The sequence below is a fragment of the Dendrobates tinctorius genome, unplaced genomic scaffold (assembly GCF_039654945.1).
Source record: "Dendrobates tinctorius isolate UK_male_01 unplaced genomic scaffold, ASM3965494v1 ptg000007l, whole genome shotgun sequence".
Classification (NCBI taxonomy): Eukaryota; Metazoa; Chordata; class Amphibia; order Anura; family Dendrobatidae; genus Dendrobates; species Dendrobates tinctorius.
In genome coordinates, this window is record NW_027361675.1 from 44,019,000 (window position 1) to 44,035,567 (window position 16,568).

Genomic DNA, 16,568 nt, shown 5'->3' on the forward strand with positions numbered 1-16,568 from the left:
AATTAACCACTTCTGACCTGGTGACACCTGTACAATAATATTGTCTTGTTCATAAACTGTTTAGAATGACGAGCGTCGGACCCCAAACCCATCAATAAAGACAAAGCAAAAAGGATCTGGCTCTGTCAGTTTTTCATGCTACCTATATGCGTGCAGATAATGAAGGCGTAATGGTTGAGCTTAGGGATATATATATATATGGTTTTCTTTTTTACTCTATGGGACCAATTCATCATTTGCATTTTATTCAAGTCACTTTTCTTTTTATTCTTGTTTTATGTTATGCTTTGAAATTTTTTGTGCCAAAATGTTGGAATGAGATGTGCCATAAAATTCAACAATTGATAAAAGTCCCATTTCATCCATCTGTCTAAAACTTCTGGATAAGCAAACTTGTTGAGGGACAAAAAAAACTTAAAAATGTTATGGAGGACTTAGGCTGGTTTCACATTTGCGTTTTTTTTCGCGGTAATTTAGCGCTAAATAGCGCATGCGTTTTTTTTTCCTATACTTTGCATGGGATGCGCTTATGTGCGCATACACATGCGTTTGTACGCGTTTTACCGCGCATGCGTTTTTTTGCGGTATGCGCTCGGGCGCACAAAATGCAACTTGTTGCATTTTTTGTGCGTCCGATTTGCCTCAAAAAAACGCATGCGCGCGCAATGCGTTTTTTTACAGCAAGACACCCATTATAAGTCTATGGTGAGCATATGTGCGCATTGGCATGCTTATGTATGCGTTTTTTTGCACATGCGTTTTTTTTTTTACCATTAGTTTAGACAATGGAATTTAGGGGTTTGGGTAAAGTTAGGGTTAGTTAAGGGGGTTTAGGGTTAGGGTCAGGGTTAGGGTTAGGGTCAGGGTTAGGGTTAAGTATGGTTTGGTTAAGGGTTAGGGTTAGGGTCAGGGTTAGGGTCAGGGTTAGGGTTAAGTATGGTTTGGTTAAGGGTTAGGGTCAGGGTTAGGGTCAGGGTTAGGGTTAAGTATGGTTTGGTTAAGGGTTAGGGTCAGGGTTAGGGTCAGGGTTAGGGTTAGGGTTAAGGTTAAGTATGGTTTGGTTAAGGGTTAGGGTCAGGGTTAGGGTTAAGTATGGTTTGGTTAAGGGTTAGGGTTAGGGTCAGGGTCAGGGTTAGGGTTAAGGTTAAGTATGGTTTGGTTAAGGGTTAGGGTCAGGGTTAGGGTTAAGTATGGTTTGGTTAAGGGTTAGGGTCAGGGTTAGGGTTAAGGTTAAGTATGGTTTGGTTAAGGGTTAGGGTCAGGGTTAGGGTTAAGGTTAAGTATGGTTTGGTTAAGGGTTATGGTCAGGGTTAGGGTCAGGGTTAGGGTTAAGGTTAAGTATGGTTTGGTTAAGGGTTAGGGTCAGGGTTAGGGTCAGGGTTAGGGTTAAGTATGGTTTGGTTAAGGGTTAGGGTTAGGGTCAGGGTTAGGGTCAGGGTTAGGGTTAGTAAAGTCATGGTTTGGGTTAGTGTGAGTGGCCACCTAATGTTGGAAAAAAACGCAAACGCGGTAAAAACGCACTAAAAACGCATACAAACGCTTAAAAACGCTGCGTTTTTTTCATGCATGCTCATAAAAATGCTTGAAAAAAACGCAGCAGTTGTATGCTTTTGTATGCGTTTTTCAATGCGTTTTTTTGCGGGAAAAACGCGCTGCAAAAAAAAGCAAGTGTGAAACAGGCCTAAATTATTTTTTTTACTATAAAACAAAAAACTAACAGGCATTTCTATGTGGGGCTGGCGCAAAACAGTCACCGACAGCTGCTGCCAGCGATTCAGCTGCTCCACGTAAAAAGATTAGCTCTTCTTCCTCCTGGCTACTCTGTCGATGGGGTGTGACTGCCGACGTCATGCTGATTGACAGCCGACTTTCCTCAGTTATCATCAGCAGTCACGCCCCATCAACAGAGCGGAAGAGAAGCCGTTGCTCTGTTGACTTGACGTCGCAGGAAGTCACTGATTCACCAGTAGTAGTGAACATTGTGAGCCAGCAGAGACAAGCGCCGGGCACAACAGGTAGGTAGTTAGCAACTACCTGCGTATTAGTTCATAGGCCCATATTAAAAAAAAAATGCTATAGCCCTGGACAGCTTATAAAGTGGTGCAAAACCTATAGAGAATAAGGCTCAAATACTAAAGACACTAAAAAGGAGCAAATAACATCAGAGAACTGGAGAAACTTGAATGATGAATCGGCCTATACTTTTTTGTTTAACAGGAAAAAAAATGACTTCAGCTTTTCTCACCCAGCAATCGACAGACCTTCTGTGAGGCATCAGGTTCCTTCAACTGCACAGCAGGAATCCAGAGCCTTGCATCCAGCGGTCTCCCATTCTCCACCAACCACTCAGGAGCCTGCATAGCAATCTGTGCGTCCCAGATGCTCTGCTCAGACCAGCTCTGTAGGACTTTGTTGCTGCCACCTCTGGGTCAGCAATAGCAACGCAGGCTGTCCTGCAGCCAGCCACTCCAGAGGCTAAGTCCTCTCATCGCGCTACTGGGCATACTCACGAGACGATCTCTCATTGGAGATCGGGAGTCACGTGCTCAGGTCCTTCTCCGGATCTGATTGGTCCATCTCAGAGATCTGGAAGGTCCCGGAAGCGCACGGTTTATAAAAGGCCTGCATGGCCGCCCGGCCATGCGCTAGTATAGACTCTAATTGCTATCTGTGTGAATGATGATGAATGCATGTGCCTGCGAATGACTCATTAAGATCCCCTCCCTCATATTACGTGTGTGGATAGGGACTTAGTCATAGAGTCAGCGCCAGTCAGTGGCGCGCTACAGGCCACAGTTCACATCTTACAGCACTAGCGTCTGACAGTGTGCCCCCTCTTGGGCATTGTCGTGTGGCGGCTGAGTCGGTCGCCGCGCTGCAGTCAGCAACACTTGTTGGCGTCCGCGGTAGCGACGCCGCACGCAAGGTGGGTCTAGACGGACATTGACCCTGAGTCTTGGCCTAGTCCTGTGACCGTATACCGTGTGTGCACACTGCTGAGACCTGTGAGGTCAACAGGCTCGGCATTTATGTTTATAACTTAGGCGTCTCTGTGAGGTTAACAGAGCTCGCCAGCGCACATCGGGTGACGTATAACCCGTGTGTGCTATACCGCCATATAGCGCGTCTGCCATTATATAGCAGCAGTTTAACACCTCTGCACGGTGGACCCCGGGCAGCGAACGCTCTTTCTGTTTAATATTTAGTGCGTTCCGCCATCCCTAACATTATACTAGCGCCAGGGTCTGGCTAGTAATGGCAGATCAGCAGCAACTATTACAGTACATTCGGCAGCTGGAGGGCAGGTTGGCGGCTCTCGAGACTCCCACCTCAGCTGCGAATGCTACTGCGGCCGCTGTTCAGGCAGTCGCAGAGGCTGTCTCACGTATGCCCACGCTCACACCAGCACTGACATTATCCTGCCTCCCACTGCCCGACAAGTTTTCGGGTGACAGCGCCACCTGTAGGGGATTCATGAGCCAGTGCTCTATTCAGCATGAGCTACTGGCCGCCTGGTTCCCTACAGAGCGGGCTAAGGTGGGGTTTATTGTCTCTCTCCTGTCGGGCAGGGTGTTAGAGTGGGCTACGCCATTGTGGGAGCGTGATGACCCCGTGGTTCTGAGCGCCGCTCAGTTTCTCACATCCATTAAGCAGGTCTTATTGGGACCACGGGTCACTCACGACACCTCTCTCCAACTATTAGCCCTAACACAGGGGTCCCTCTCGGTCAGCCATTACGCCGTCCGATTCCGGACTTTGGCTTCTGAGCTGGAGTGGCCTGATAAGACACTCCTCCCTGTTTTGGAGAGGGTTAGCGGAGCATGTCAAGGATGCTCTAGCAACCAGAGAGGTCCCCACAACTCTGGAGGAGTTGATTGCCATTTCCACCCGCATTGATCTCCGGTTTACAGAGCGCGGGCTGGAGCATGCGCAATCCAGGCGAAGGGTTATGTTGGCTCCCACCTTCTCCGAGCCGCTAAAATTTCCTGCTCAGGAGCGGATACCTTCTGAACCTATGGAGGTGTCTCGCACCGGTTCCAAGCCGCGTCCGGTGCGAAGCTCCGCACGTTGTTACCAGTGCCGGCAGTTTGGTCACTCGGCTAACACGTGTTCCCTGCGGTTGAAAAAACGATCACGTCCAGTGGTCGTAGGTGGGAGTCTATCAGATATGAAACCTTTCTCTCCCAAACCGGTATTCCGTGGGACCTTAGATAGTGGAGCTTCCACCTTGGAGGCAGAGGTCACCGTGGATTCCGGGGCAGAAGGGAACTTTATGTCCTCGTCCTTCACCCAAAAGCATGCTATTCCGCTGATGTTACTGCCCCAACCCTTGACCATCAGGGTGGTTAGTGGTACACCTTTACCATCTCAGGTTACCCACCAGACAGCACCACTCGGGCTCTCAATCTCACCATCCCACCGTGAGATTTTGTCCCTGTTCATTTTGCCAGATGGCATCGACCAGGTGCTTCTCGGAGTTCCCTGGCTCCGTTGCCATTCCCCTCATATTGATTGGGCTTCGGGGAAAATACTGGGTTGGAGCAAGGACTGTGAGGGAAGGTGCCTGAGGGGCAGTGTTCAGGTAGCCTCCACTGAAGTGCCCGCGGATCTCTCCGTGCTTCCCAAACCATACCACCAGTACGCAGACGTCTTCTCTAAAAAATCTGCGGAGACGCTTCCGCCGCACCGTCCTTACGATTGTACGATAGATCTATTGCCAGCCACGGAACCTCCTAGAGGCTGTGTGTATCCGCTATCACTCCCCGAGATGGAGGCTATGTCTCAATATATCCGGGTGAACCTGGCAAGAGGTTTTACCAGAAAGTCAGTGTCACCGGCTGGTGCAGGGTTCATCTTCGTGCAGAAGAGTGGAGAGTTATGTCACTGCATTGACTACAGAGGTCTCAACGCCATAACAGTTAAAAACAAGTACCCTCTTCCGTTGATCTCTGAGTTATTTGACAGGTTGCGAGGGGCCCGGATCTTTACAAAATTAGATCTACGGGGGGGCGTACAACCTGATCCGCATTCGCGAAGGAGACGAGTGGAAGACAGCCTTTAATACCAGGGATGGCCACTATGAATATCTGGTCATGCCCTTCGGCCTCTGTAATGCGCCTGCTGTCTTCCAGGATTTTGTTAACGATGTCTTCCACGACATGCTCTCTACCTCGATGGTGGTCTATCTGGATGACATCCTCATATTTTCGCCAGATTTGACCTCCCACCGGAGAGACGTCTGCAGGGTCTTCGACCTTCTACGGGCAAACTCTCTCTTCGCCAAGCTGGAGAAGTGCCAGTTTGAGCAGGAGTCCTTGCCGTTCCTGGGCTACATCATCTCGACCCAGGGGTTGGCTATGGATCCTGCCAAATTGCAAGCGGTAATGGACTGACAGGAGCCCCATTCACTCAAAGCGGTGCAGCGCTTTTTGGGGTTCTTCAACTATTACCGCCAGTTCATTCCCCACTTCGCCACACTGGTAGCTCCTCTGGTTGCCCTCACTAAAAAAGGAGCTAATCCCAAGGCTTGGTCAGAACAGGTCTCCAAGGCCTTCTCGTCTCTGAAGGCCCATTTTGTCGGCGCTCCCATCTTACACCGTCCCGATGTGGATAAACCTTTTATCCTAGAGGTGGATGCTTCTTCCGTTGGTGCAGGAGCAGTCCTTTTTCAGAAGGATGCTCAAGGTCGGAAGCATCCCTGTTTTTTCTTCTCAAAGACCTTCTCACCGGCGGAGAACAACTACTCCATCGGGGACAGGGAGCTGCTAGCAATGAAGTTGGCCTTTTCCGAGTGGAGACATCTCCTGGAGGGAGCCCGGTTTCCCTTCCAGGTGTATACGGACCATAAAAACCTGGTCTATTTACAAACGGCTCAGCGCTTGAACTCTCGTCAAGCTAGGTGGTCGCTCTTCTTCTCCTGCTTCCGCTTCACCTTGCACTACCTGTCTGGAGAGAACATCCGTGCGGATGCTCTCTCTCGCTCGGTGGTTTCAGCAGAGGAAGAGGAGGCTGAGCCTCGGCTAATTCTCCCTACTGAGTTTCAGGACCGTGGCCCCAGTTGCTCTCGAGTCAGTGCTGCCGGGCAAGACCTTTGTCCCTCCTCAGCTACGGCCAGAGGTTCTCGCATGGCCACACGCGTCTAGGGTGGGTGCTCACTTCGGCAATAAGCAGACCACAGAACTCCTGGCAAGGTCTTATTGGTGGTCGCACATTGCCCGGGACACGAAGGAATACATACAGGCATGCGTCTCGTGTGCGCGGAACAGGTCCTCTAGACAGAGGCCGGCTGGGTTACTGTATCCTCTGCCTGTGGCAGACAGACCATGGGAGATGGTTGGCATGGATTTTGTGGTTGGCCTGCCCAAGTGTGGTGGCAGTACGGTCATCTGGGTGGTCATCGACCATTTTTCTAAAATGGTGCATCTGATGCCACTCTCACGGCTGCGTTCCACTTGTGGTCTTGACACACTGTTCATAAAACATGTATTCCGTTTGCATGGCATGCCGGACAAAATTGTTAGTGACCGAGGTCCCCATTTCGCTTCTCTGTTTTGGAGGGAGCTCTGCAGTCTACTCAGAATTGAGCTAAATCTGTCCTCCGCTTATCATCCCGAGACGAACTGGTTGGTTGAGAGAGCCAACCAAACTCTGGTCACGTACCTGCAACATTTTGTCTCTGCCAGGCAGGATGACTAGGCATCTTTACTACCATTGGCTGAATTTGCCCTGAATAATGCAGTGGCTGATTCCACTGGTCAGACGCCATTCCTTCTTAATTACGGCCAGCATCCGTGCGTCCCTGTCCCAATGCCAGTGTCCTCCACTGATTCCAGGGTGGCAGACTGGGCAGTGGAGGCTCGCGACATTTGGGATCGCACCCAGGATGCTATTCGAGCCTCTAAAGAAAGAATGAGGGTGTCCGCCGACACACATCGGCGCCCCGCTCCAACCGTTTCCCCCGGCGACTTGGTGTGGCTCTCTGCTCGAAATATCAAGCTGCGGGCCGAGTCCACCAAGTTCGTGCCGCGATACATTGGTCCCTTCAAAGTCCTCTAGCGGATCAGCTCGGTGGGCTACCGCCTGGCTCTTCCATCACACTTGGCCATCTCTGACGTCTTCCACGTGTCCCTTCTCAAGCCTGTTCACATGGCACGGTTCTCCGAGTCATCTGCTGGGACATCAGACTTGTCTTCGGATGAGTTTGAGGTCAACGGCGTTGTGGGACGCAGGATTGTGCGTGGCAAAAAATTTTATTTGGTGGACTGGAAGGGTCATGGTCCAGAGGCACGGACATGGGAGCCAGTGGAGAACATCCACGCCCTGCTTCTGATCGTGGCTTTTGAGCGTAGCAAGGCTCAGAGGGAGGGGGCCGGTAATGTTAGGCGTTGGGTTCCTGAAACTGCACAGCAGGAATCCAGAGCCTTGCATCCAGTGGTCTCCCATTTTCCACCAACCGCTCAGGAGCCTGCACAGCAATCTCAGAGTCCCAGATGCTCTGCTCAGACCAGCTCTGTAGGACTGGTTGTTGCTGCCACCTCTGAGTCAGCAATAGCAACGCAGGCTGTCCTGCAGCAAGCCACTCCAGAGGCTGTCATCTCATCGCGCTACTGGGCATGCTCACAAGACGATCTCTCATTGGAGATCGGGAGTCACGTGTTCAGGTCCTTCTCCGGATCTGATTGGTCCATCTCAGAGATCTGGAAGGTCCCGGAAGCGCACGGCTATAAAAGGCACGCATGGCCGCTCGGCCATGCGCTAGTATAGACTCTAATTGCTATCTGTGTGAATGATGATGAATGCATGTGCCTGCGAATGACTCATTAAGATCCCCTCCCTCTGATATTACGTGTGTGGATAGGGACTTAGTCATAGAGTCAGCGCCAGTCAGTGGCGCGCTACAGGCCACAGTTCACATCTTACAGCACTAGCGTCCGACAGTGCGCCCCCTCTAGGGCATTGTCGTGTGGCGGCTGAGTCGGTCGCCGCGCTGCAGTCAGCAGCACTTGTTGGCGTCCGCGGTAGCAACGCCGCACGCACGGTAGGTCTAGACGGACATTGACCCTGAGTCTTGGGCCTAGTCCTGTGACCGTATACCGTGTGTGCACACCGCTGAGACCTGTGAGGTCAACAGGCTCGGCATTTATGTTTATAACTTAGGCGTGTCTGTGAGGTTAACAGAGCTCGCCAGCGCACATCGGGTGACGTGTAACCCGCGTGTGCTTTACCGCCATATAGCACGTCTGCCATTATATAGCAGCAGTTTAACACCTCTGCACGGTGGACCCCGGGTGGCGAACGCACTTTCTGTCATTTAATATTTAGTGCGTTCCGCCGTCCCTAACACCTTCCTTTATGAGTTTACATATACAGTGGCTTCTAAAAAGTATTCACCCTCTTGGCATTTTTCATGTGTTGCTTCCTCAAATCCTGGAATTTCGCTGTTCAATTTGCATCAGTTCATATAAAGAACAGGCCTACAACTGTGCACATTTGATTTTCTTTTTATTCTGAACAAAACAACCAATAGGACAAAATAACTGAAAACTTCAGTGTGCTATTCACCTCCCTAAAGTCAGTACTTTGTAGAGCCTCCTTTTGCGGAAACTACAGCTGCAAATTGCTTTGGATAAATTTCTATGCGACTTCCCCATCTTGCCACTGGGATTTGTGCCCATTCCTCAAGGCAAAACTGCTCCAGCTCTTTCAAGATGGATGATTTCCTCTAGTGAACAGCAATCTTCAAGTCTAACCACAGATTCTCTATTGGATTATGGTGTGGGCTTTGACTAGGCCACTCCAAAACATTTACATGTTTCCCCTTCAACCACTCGAGTGTTGCTTTAGGAGTATGTTTTGGGTTATTTTCTTGTTGGTGAACTTCAATCCCAAATGACAAGCCAGTAACAGACTGAAACAGGTTTTGCTCAAGAATATCCCTGTATTTCACACCATCCATCTTCCCCTCAACTCAGACCATTTTACCTGTTCCTGTTGCCAAAAAACATCTTTACAGCATGATGCTGCCGCCACCATGTTTCAGTGTGGGGATAATGTTTTGGGGGTGATGACCTACGTTGCTTTGGCACCAGACAGCATTTATCTGTCCAAAAAGTTACATTTTGGCCACATCTGACCACAGCACCTCCCTCAATACATATGGCGTGTCTCCCTCATCTCTTTTGGCAAACACATTACATTTTTGTGTGTAAGTACCGTATTTTTCGGACCATAAGACACACTTTTTTCCCAAAAAATTTTGGGGGAAAGTGGGGGGTGCGTCTTATGGTCGCAATATACTTACATCCGTCCATGGCTGGTGCCGGTGCCGCGGGGTTCTGTGGTGCGGTGGTGGCAGAGGGCTGTGCTCCGGTGCAGGGGTAGCGGCTCTCTGTGCTCCGTGGGGGGGCTCCGCCGGCATTTCCTCGAAGCCCGGATGCTCCCGCACATCCGTTGCTGGCTGCTGCCATGTTGCGGTAGCCTCCGGGAACATGGACGCCGGGAAGATGGCCACCGGTCCGGGGACGGTTCATGCGCAGGTTTCTCGGGACGAGATCTGTCGTCCCGAGATCTCGGGAGACGAGATTCAAATCTCAGCAACGAGACACTTGTCCGCCACCACCACTATGGCAAGCGCTGCTCCTGTATGGAGCACCACCACTGCCACAGCACCACCTGCTTGGAGCACCGCCACCATATAACCTGCTTGGGCCACCGACACCTATTCTTCTGTTCAGAGCACCGCCACCATTTCTCCGTCTAGGAGCACCGACACCACCACTCAACATCATTCAAGGAGCACCGACACCACCACTCCTCATCAAAGGAGCACCGCCACCACTCCTCATCAAAGGAGCACCACCACCACTCCTCATCAATGGAGCACCGCCACAAATTCTCCTCCTAGGAGTCCCGCTAAAACTTCTCCTGCTCGGATCACCAACACGCATCCTCCTTGTAGGAGCACCGACACGACTTTGTCTCCAAGGATCACCGCCACTTCTTTGAGCACCGACACGAGTTTGTCTCCTCGTATCACCTCCACCGTCGCCACTTCTAGGAGCACTGACACAACTTTGTCTCCTTCTAGGAGCATCGCCACCGCCACTTCTAGGAGCACCGCCACCGCAGAGCATCAGAGGGGTGACCCACATTTCATCTTTTACAGGTCAACGCCACGGTCCACCAGCTCCAGGCGGTCGAGCAATATAAGGCGGTCACATGGTGGAAGTCGGTCCAAGCAGGATACTCCTGCGCCAAAGGGAAAAAAAAAAAAAAAACTTTGTTTGTCCATCCACCCTCTCGTCCTAATGTGTCTCAACCGTCCTCCATGTCCATCCCTGGGCTGCCTTCCCCCAGTACTTTCGTCACCCCTTCTCCTAGAACCCCTTCCTCAACTTCCAGCCGTTCATCGTCTCTCCACACCCCCAAAGTATCCCAGTATTCCCCCAAACGCAATTCATAATAATTTTTTTTTTTTTTTTTTTAAATAAATGGGTAATTCTGCTTTCAAAAAATTTGGTTTGATTAATGTGTCAATCGCAAACTGCACACACTGCGCCGTACACACACAGCACCGTACACTTAGCGTTTTTGACACCAGATATCTCCATTACTGAGACATGTTTCTTGTGTCAGTCTTGGAGATATGTGTTGTCAAAAAACAAATCTATATGACTTGTATTTTCCACACCAGTCTCTACATTCTTCTAATATTGCACAGACTGAATTGAGCAGGGTTCCCCAACTCCAGTCCACCAACAGATCATGTTGTAAGGAATTCATTTTTTTTTGGCTCATGTGAAGCAGTTATCACCGGAGCAATGGAATTCCTTACAACATGATCTGTTGGTGGACCTTGAGGACTGGAGTTGGGGAACCGTGCTCGATTCAGTCTGTGCAATATTAGAAGAATGTAGAAACTAGTGTGGAAAATACAAGTCATATAGATTAGTGTTTTTGACACCAGATATCTCCATTAATGACACATGTTTCTTGTGTCAGCCTTAGAGCTATGTGGTGTAAAAAAAAAACAAATCTATATGACTTGTATTTTCCACACCAGTCTCTACATTCTTCTAATATTGTACAGACTGAATCGAGCAGGGTTCCCCAACTCCAGTCCTCAAGGTCCACCAACAGATCATGTTGTAAGGAATTCCTTTTTTTGGCTCATGTGAAGCAGTTATCACCGGAGCAATGGAATTCCGTACAACATGATCTGTTGGTGACCCTTGAGGACTGGAGTTGGGGAACCCTGCTTGATTCAGTCTGTGCAATATTAGAATGTAGAGACTGGTTCTGGAAAATACAAGTCATATACGTAGATTTGTTTTTTTGACAACACATCTCCAAGACTGACACAAGAAACATGTCCCAGTAATGGAGATATCTGGTGTCAAAAAAACAAATCTATGTGACTTGTATTTTCAGCACCAGTCTCTTCAGTCTTATAATATTGCACAGACTGAATCGAGCAGGGTTCCCCAACTCCAGTCCTCAAGGCCAACCAACAGATCATGTTTTAAGGAATTACATTACTCCAGTGATAACTGCTTCACCTGAGCCAAAAAAAAAAGGAAATCCTTAAAACATGATCTGTTGGTGGACCTTGACGACTAGATTTTGGAAACCCTGGCATATGATATGACATAGGATGTTGAGTGCAAAGCATATCTATTGTTACCTTGCCTATTTTTTTTTTAACATCATCATTTAACTATTTTTGAGACAAGGCAAGGGGATTGTAGATATACCTAGTAATTAACAACATACTCTATTAAGTGTGTGGAATAAACTGATGACCTGTTGGTGAAAATAAATGTTATATTTACTTCACCAATACCCTGGCCTTGTATCATAACTATCACACCTGGGCAGGTGAATACACATGAGTTTTAACCTGCAGCGTTGCTTCAGTCTCCATATATTTGAAGCAGACTGTAGCGATGCTGCAGTTTAAATCATATGTGTATTCTCCTGCCCATGTGTGATACCTTTGTGAAGTCAGTATGCGTTAGTTTGTGCGTCCTCACTTCAGCATGACACCAGGCCTGGGTATTGTAGAAGTTGCATAAACTCTATTATGTCTCCAGTGTGCGTTCAAACTCAAGCCACAGTGGTGATCCTACAAATAATATTTATATGCATGCAAGGAGGAAATAAGAGTAACTGGGTGAATATAGTAAAAATACATCTTTATTAGTTTACATATATATCTCATTGTACAAACACAGAGTAAAACGACACCACAGGATAGAAGACAGAATTACCCGGGAAAAACACCCAGCCACATAGTATCAAATAGCAAGACAATATATATGGTTTGAGAACAAATATAGCAACAGTCAGGTAAATAACCAGTGTCTGCTAATTCCCCATCCTCCGGTTAGAGAGCTCCTACACCAATTTGTGAAGCCATTATAACAACCAGTGCGCAAAAATAAATATCATATCGCCAAGTTAAAGAGCGATATCTTACCAGATATAAGGATGGAGGCTAAGTGGACCCGGGACCAGGTAGTCACATGTTTTGGTGTAATAAAAAGTAAAGGATGCCAGTGCATCCACAAATCACTATTTGTAAAATCGGCCCATGTGACACAAATTAGTTGTATTATCTCCACCGTTGCTGCTAATTGAACACACACTGTAGAGATGATAAAGGTCATACAACTTGTGTGTGTATGTATAGTTACCTGGTCTGGAGTACTAGTAAATTCATGATGCACAAAAACATAGCATTATAATTTCACTGGTACACCTGGCGAGTTGATAATAGTATTGGGAGTGTAAAAAGACATAATGCACTCAGGACAGGTATCAAAACAGTGTTTTATTAACACACCAACAAGAAAAAATTTTTACACCATTTTCTCTTGCCAATCCACCCTGCCTACATCTGAGTTAAAGTAGGCCGCAAATTGGTCCCTCATTTGGCCAACTTCAACCGATGACCTGAGAGGGTGCTGAGTAAATTCAGGCAATGGGTTAGGAGCAACATCATCAAAATCTAAGTTCGGATGCTCTCTAGTCATGACAAAATTATGTAGAACCACACAGGCCTTCACCACCTCATCCACTGTTTCCAGTTTCAGATTAATTGCTGTGCCGAGAATGCGCCATCTGGATACAAGTATACCAAAGGCACACTCAACAGTTCTTCTTGCCCTTGTCAGCCTGTAATTAAAAATTCTTTTGGTGTGGTCCAAGTCCCGGCTGGAGTAGGGCTTGAGCAGGTTTTGGCACATCTGGAATGCCTCATCCCCAACCATTACAAAGGGCTTCAGTGTTGGGAAGAGGCCGTGGCATGGGAAAATTAAATTGGTTGCCATACAATCTCCGGCCCATGTCAGAGTTCTTAAAGGCCTGGGAGTCATTTCCACGGCCAAATGCACCAATGTCCACTGCAATAAACATACAGTCTGCATCAGAAATGGCCATGAGTACAGTAGAAAAGTACTTTTTATAGTTGTAGTACTCCGATCCAGTTCTTTTTGGCTTGATGATCCGGATGTGTTTCCCGTGCACCGCTCCCAAACAGTTGGGTAAATTGCAGACTGTCCAGAATTTTTCGTCGATTTCCAACCACTTTTCTGCGGTGGGCAGGGGCATGAATTCTGGACAGAGAACGTTCCACAAAGCCCGGCTGGTGTCCGCTACAATTCTAGACAACGTGGAGATTCCAATACGGTACTGGAAGTGGAGTGAAGAGAGGGTCTCTCCAGTTGCCAGGAATCTGGGAAACAAAGAAAAAACAAAAATTATTACTTCTGTATATGGATTTTTAAAACACCAACAATAAATTAAAAAAAAAAGTTAATAAAAATACATCTGCAGCCTTTTGTTCACTACATGCCATAAAAAAGCAGCTTTTTGTTAACTACATGGCAGAACAATAATTCTGCCAGATTTGGAATAGTACATGTCACAACAAAGAAAATTATGCAGGCATTGGTTTTGCAATAATACGTACCGTAATGTAACCAGTAGCCGTTCCTGAGGAGAAATCGCACGACGGAGCTGCGTGTCCTGTTTCTGGATGACTTCTTGGACCGGACCAAGCAAATCGTTAAAGCTTTGTTGGGACATCCGGGTATAATCTGTAAATTTCTCCGGGTTTGCCTGGAGCTCACTGTAGAGGGTGTGGTATGCTCCACGGCTCTCCTGGAGTCTGTATCCACAAACGCCGCCGCTGCAGTCTTCGCTGCCTCTCTTTCTCCCTTTGTTGATGGCAAGCAACTGTATAAGCCTGAGCCATCCCATCCTGATGTCCAGATCCAAGTCACAGTAAAAACTCTTCTAGCACAGATCCATGGTTCACAAGGAAAATGCAAGCAAATGTGAAGAATTCAGCTGTAAACAGGGTCTATATAAAGAATTCCCATAAAACACGCCCACTGATGTCTCATTGGTGGAATCTGTTGCAAGAATTTTTCAAGGATTTTTCTCCTGTGAAATGTGACACCTAGACTAAAATTGCGCATAAAAAACGCAAACGCATGAAAAAATGCTTACAAACGCATAAAAACGCTGCCTTTTCTTGTCGTAATGCGCACAATAATTCTACAAAAAAACTCAGAGTTTACAAGCGTTTGCACGCACTTTTGACATGCGTTTCATGGGCGCTCGATACACTGCGCAAAAAGGCGCAAGTGTGAAAATAGCCTAAGACAGAAAGCCCGCATAGAGTTTGCTAAAAAGCACATTAAGGACTCCCAGACTATGAGAAATAAGATTCTCTGGTCTGATGAGATGAAGATAGAACTTTTTGGTGATAATTCTAAGTGGTTTGTGTGGAGAAAACCAGGCACTGCTCATCACCTGCCCAATACAATCCCAACAGTGAAACATGGTGGTGGCAGCATCATGCTATGGGGGTGTTTTTCAGCTGCAGGGACAGGATGACTGGTTGCAATTGAAGGAAACATGAATGCGGCCAAGTACAGAGATATCTTGGATGAAAACCTCTTCCAGAGTGCTCTGAACCTCAGACTTGGCTGAAGGTTCACCTTCCAACAAGACAATGACCCTAAGCACACAGCTAAAATAACAAAGGAGTGGCTTCAGAACAACTCTGGGCCCATTCTTGACTGGCCCAGCCAGAACCCTGACCTGAACCCAATAGAGCATCTCTGGAGAGATCTGATACTGGCTGTCCACCAACGTTCACCATCCAACCTGATGGAACTGGAGAGGATCCCCAAATCCAGGTGTGAAAAACTTCTGGCATCATTCCCAAGAAGACTCATGGCTGTACTAGCTCAAAAGGGTGCTTCTACTCAATACTGAGCAAAGAGTCTGAATACTTATGACCATGGGATATTTCAGTTTTTCTTTTTTAATAAATTTGCAAAAATTTCTACATTTGTTTTTTTTTTCAGTCAAGATGGGGTGCAGAGTGTACATTAGTGAAAAAAAAAAAGAACTTTTTTGAATTTTCCAAATGGCTGCAATAAAACAAAGAGTGAAACATTTAAAGGGGTCTGAATACTTTCCGTACCCATTGTATGTTACCTTATGATATGGTACCATAAAAGACCTAACTGAGCTGATCTTACTGGCCTTCCCTTCCATGCCTTGAGCTCCTGAATTTTAGGCCCTCTGCTACTCTCTTAGCTCCACTGGCCTCAAGTAGGAGCCTTTCAGAAATTGGCAGCTTTCTACATTTTCCCAGCTATCTGCTGATATTCTAGTAGTCTGGCACTGAGCACTAATTGCTGCCTGGAGTTACAAGGAGGGATTGTGAAAATATCGGTGTTCAAAAATCTTATATAAATTTTGTAAATTATACTATTTTTTTCTTTTAGATCCTGCTAGAAAGGACAGCGCCATCCAGCTTTTCCATATACTCAAAGACCTCGAAGCTGCTCATGATTCTTTCCTTGCTGATTCGCCACATTTTGCTGATCAGGAGAAAAAGTATTTGCTGGAAATGTAAATATTCCCCCTGTAACTATATAGTAAGGCCATGTGCACACATTCAGTATTTGGCTTACAATAATCTCACCAAATACTGAATGTGTGCATGTGGCCTTAGGCTGTATCTAGAATGCTACCCATGGTTTATTAGGACAGAGCAGGTAATGCTGCAGAGAACATATTCATCAAGTCATGTAACATTGACCGAAAATATAGTGAAAGCAGATAGTCCAGTCTGACGTCATTTATATACTATAGCACTATACACCCTGCATAACCTTTTTCTTAGGTTTTTAATATGTCTTGCTCCAGTGTGTAATCTTTCCCTGTTGGGACAGCAATGTCACATTCACAATAGCAAGCTGTATGTAACACTAATCTTTTTTAATTAAAACTGAATGCCAAATACTGATCGTCTTGTGAGTTTTTGTTTTTGCATCTCCATTAATATTTATAGGATTTAAAATAACGCCCCCCACCCCCACTCCATTGGCATAAATGATTATTGTAAAAATAAAACGCACCCTGTAATCCTGCAGTTTCCATGCTGCCCATTAGGCTTTATACTAGTCTCGTATATCCAGTTTTGTACAGATGACTGCAGCCCGTCTCATTATCATAACAGACAGCAACGTCCAACACAATGATTT

At 47.1% G+C, this 16,568-nt stretch overlaps 1 protein-coding gene across 3 annotated transcripts in view; it reads left to right on the plus strand.

Moving 5' to 3' along the window:
* The window catches only part of LOC141088097 (ras GTPase-activating protein 4-like), a 255,740-nt gene extending 239,414 nt beyond the window's left edge, over nucleotides 1–16,326 (plus strand). For all 3 annotated transcript variants that reach the window (XM_073574034.1, XM_073574043.1, XM_073574053.1), the window contains exon 21: nucleotides 15,807–16,326. In XM_073574034.1, coding sequence (XP_073430135.1) covers nucleotides 15,807–15,937 — 131 coding nt within the window. In that variant the 3' untranslated portion in view covers nucleotides 15,938–16,326. The remainder of the gene's footprint in view (nucleotides 1–15,806) is intronic.
* The last annotated feature ends 242 nt before the right edge of the window (nucleotides 16,327–16,568 follow it).